Below are 4,003 nucleotides of genomic sequence, written 5' to 3' on the forward strand. Positions count from 1 at the left end.
TAACCTGTTGTCTTTGTGTCCTGCAGTGGTGAAGGAGGCGGCGAGCCTGAAGAAATACAACCTGTTCACCGAGAGCCGGGACCTGGTCAGCCGCTCCAGCCGCTCCAGCCTCTCCTCGCCGTCCATCTCCACGCCCGGCAGCCCGGCCATGTCGCTGGCCTCCCCCACCCGGACCAGCTTCGAGCCCCAGCCGGCTTCTCCTCTGGCGTCCAACGGCCTGTCCTCCATCCCCCAGAGGGACGAGCAGGAGGACGCAGAGACAGACGGGCCGCAGAGCGCCGCCTTAACGGACGTGACGCCGATGGAGACGCCTCTGGGCCAAGTCGCAGAGGAGATGGTCCAGGCTGTGAAGACAGAAGCAGACGTCCCCGTCCAACCGGAGACGACAGCTTTAAAAGACACGGGCGCTCAGAAGGAAGCAGCTCCAGAGACTGTGATCCCACAGGAAGTGATTTCTGTCCAGACTCAGAAAGTGGAGACGGCTGCTGAGCCGACGAGCTCAGATGATCGAGAAGAAGCAGGAGCAGCTGCAGGAAGTTTAAAGACAGATGTTGAAGAAGAAGCTGCTGAGACAGAAGCTGCTGAGACACCGGTCCCGTTAGAGGCGCCCCCTGGTGGGGAAGCAGCTGCAGACACACCTGGAGATGTCATCCTGGGCATGATGGGAAACGAAGCAGAACAAGTCACTTTCTCAGAAACCAACTCTCTGCACGTGTCGGTCGGCAGCGAGTCTCCGCCCTCAGAGGTGGAGTCTACCGAGGAGGTCAAAGCCACGCAGAGCAGCGGGGACGAGGGCTCCACCACCTCCGATGTCCTGGAGGACGACCTCAGTCCCTCACCTGTGAGCTCCGAGGACGCCCCAGAGGCCACGAGCACCGGAACCCCCCGGAACCAGACGGAGGCAACAAATGCTCCGACCTCTGAGTCTGTCCCAGAGATGGTCCCTGTCCCAGAGAAGGTCCCTGTCCCAGAGAAGGTCCCTGTCCCAGAGAAGGTCCCTGGCCCAGAGATGGTCCCTGTCGCTGAGGAGGTCCCTGTCCCAGAGAAGGTCCCTGTCCCAGAGAAGGTCCCTGTCCCAGAGAAGGTCCCTGTCCCAGAGGAGGTCCCTGTCCCAGAGAAGGTCCCTGTCCCAGAGAAGGTCCCTGTCCCAGAGAAGGTCCCTGTCCCAGAGATGGTCCCTGTCCTAGAGAAGGCCCTTGTCCCAGAGAAGGTCCCTGGCCCAGAGAAAGTCCCTGGCCCAGAAGAGGTCCCTGTCCCAGAGGAGGTCGCTGAGAAGGTCCCTGTCCTAAAAAAGGTCCCTGTCCCAGAGGAGGTCCCTGTCGCTGAGAAGGTCCCTGGCCCAGAGGAGGTCCCTGTCCCAGAGAAGGTCCCTGTCCTAGAGAAGGTCCCTGTCCCAGAGGAGGTCCCTGTCCCAGAGGAGGTCCCGTCCAGCCCCGGAGCTCGACCGCTGGACTGCATCAAGGACATCCGGGACCTGGTGGTGGAGGTGATCGACGTGGAGGAGCTGGTGCAGCTTTACCCCAGCGGGATTCCAAAAGAAGACTAGAAGACCTGGACCCGTCCCGGCCGCCTCAGAGGACGTGGGAAGCTCCAGCAGAAACAAGGATCGTAGGATGTTCTCCTGTCGTCTCCTGAAGAACCTTCATGACCGTGACTCTCCTGACAGACCTGAACATCTGCTCCTCACCGAGGAACCGTCCACGGCCTCCAAGGACCTCAACACAAATGCATGAAATTTAGTTATTTATATAAATCATCACATCCGGTTTCTGTTTCATTCACTTATTTCTTTTCAACTATTTTAGCAAAAAAACTGTTTTTAGAAAACTTTAGATTTAGACATTTTTATGACAGAGGATTGATAATTAAATTCTGAGTTTATTTTAAAGGAACTTTGACGTTCTTTCTTTCTGAGAATCTCCTGCCTGTGTGTGTGTGTGTGTGTGTGTGTGTGGGGGGGGTAAACACAGAACACTCTTCACAGCTCCTCATGTTTCCACACTTTGATTTGTAACTTGTTTAAAAATCTCTTTATCACATTTTAATATATTTGACCTTGTGATTTAAATCAACGTCCGGATTCACTCCACAGCTGCTCATTGATCTTCGTTGTGATTTTTTCTTCTTGAGCTACTGAAGGATTTTCTTTTGTGATGTAAAAGAATCAACGTCTCAAAGTGCCTCCGTGTCCGTGGCGTCCTCACGTGCCTTAAAGGTCATGAAGAAGAAGAAGAAGGAGGCTGAGCGCCTTCCCTCAGAACGTTCAGGGACGACTTGACCTTCAACTGTTCTCACGAATGTTTAATCTGTAACAAAGTATTTCTGTGTCAACTCTGGTTTGGATTTTGAAGCAGCAGATATAATAAAAGGTTTAATTTGCCAATAAAACAAAAAGATGCTTTGATTATTTATGAAACACAACAAGTTTTAACCAATCACAGTCTCAGAGAACACAACACAACCCTCAGTGATCTGTACACACAACACTCCGTCCAGTCAGTGGAGTTATTGCACCACAGAAGAAGAGCAGTTTCATATTTCAGCTGCAGGCAAATCCAGACATGATAGAACAAAACTAGATTCTTTGACGTTTGTTCATATTTAAGAGGCATTTTTCAAGATAATTCAATAAAGGCTGTTCACGGTCTGACTTACATTAGAGTCAAATCAAGATGGATGACGTCTCAATCCAGAGCCTGGATTTCATTCAGTCCACTCGAGTGTCTCCAGAGTGAGACAACACGTCTCTGAGGGACGTCCATACACAGAGTTTTAATAAACATTAGAAACTCTTCAGAATAAAACATGACATTTAGGACTGATATTCATATTTAGTGCAGGTTTTTTGACCTCAGCCAATCCCTGACCCGGACTCACCCAGCTGGTCGAGGCCGACAGGAGAACCTTCATCTCAGGGTCTGAGCACCGACCACTAGGTGGAGCTGTTGCACCAGACATGTGTGAGGGAAAGCCCCCGAACCAGGAGCCTAGGGTCAGGAGCCAGGAGCTAGGAGCCAGGAGCCTAGGGTCAGGAGCCAGGAACCAGGAGCCAGGAGTCAGGAGCCTAGGGTCAGGAGCCAGGAGCCTAGGGTCAGGAGCCAGGAGCCAGGAGCTAGGAGCCAGGAGCCTAGGGTCAGGAGCCTAGGGTCAGGAGCCAGGAGCTAGGAGCCAGGAGCCTAGGGTCAGGAGCCTAGGGTCAGGAGCCAGGAGCCTAGGGTCAGGAGCCAGGAGCCATGAACCAGGAGCCTAGGGTCAGGAGCCAGGAGCCGAGGGTCAGGAGCCAGGAACCAGGGGCCGAGGGTCAGGAGCCAGGAGCCTAGGGTCAGGAGCCAGGAGCCAGGAGTCAGGAGCCAGGAGCCTTGAGCCAGGAACCAGGAACCAGGAGCCTGGAGCCCGGAGCCTAGGGTCAGGAGCCAGGAGCCAGGAGCAAGGAGCCAGGAGCCAGGAGCCAGGAACCAGGAACCAGGAGTCACGAGTCAGGAGTCAGGGGCCTAGGGTCAGGAGCCAGGAGCCATGAACCAGGAGCCAGGAGCCGAGGGTCAGGAGCCAGGAGCCAGGAGTAGATACTGGACCTGGGACCATCAGGAGCCAGTTCACCCATCAGGACCCCGAACTGGGCCCTGGTGTCCCCTCCTTCTGGGCGGGGGGGCGTCTCCTCCTTCTGGGCGGGGGGGCGTTCCGCCCGTCTTCTTGCTAACATACGAGCTGTTAGCTTAGCCCCTGCGAGCGCCTGTAATGACGTGTTGTTTTTAGCCGAATCACTTCCAGCGATCAGTTACACAGCTTGCAGCATACCCCCCCACCCCTCCCACCTCCTCCTCTCTGTTTTGCCTCCAGCCCCCCTCCATCACTATCTGCCCCCCCCCCACCTCTCGAAACAGAAATATATATTTTTTCTCTCCGCACGCTACGGCTGTCGGGGGGGATTTGAGAAGCAGCTAACGGAGGCTCTGAGAGTCCCCCCCCCCCCCCCCTCTGGCCTGGAGCTTTAACATGCCCCATC

The 4,003-nt window shown here is 55.0% G+C and overlaps 1 protein-coding gene across 1 annotated transcript in view; it reads left to right on the forward strand.

Moving 5' to 3' along the window:
- niban1a (niban apoptosis regulator 1a) overlaps positions 1–1,787 on the forward strand; it is a 17,222-nt gene extending 15,435 nt beyond the window's left edge. The window contains exon 14 of the mRNA XM_061078071.1: positions 27–1,787. Within this exon, the coding sequence (XP_060934054.1) occupies positions 27–1,546 (1,520 nt within the window). The 3' untranslated portion in view covers positions 1,547–1,787. The remainder of the gene's footprint in view (positions 1–26) is intronic.
- Positions 1,788–4,003: the final 2,216 nt, after the last annotated feature.

Source organism: Limanda limanda, chromosome 9 (assembly GCF_963576545.1).
Source record: "Limanda limanda chromosome 9, fLimLim1.1, whole genome shotgun sequence".
NCBI classification, from domain to species: domain Eukaryota; kingdom Metazoa; phylum Chordata; class Actinopteri; order Pleuronectiformes; family Pleuronectidae; genus Limanda; species Limanda limanda.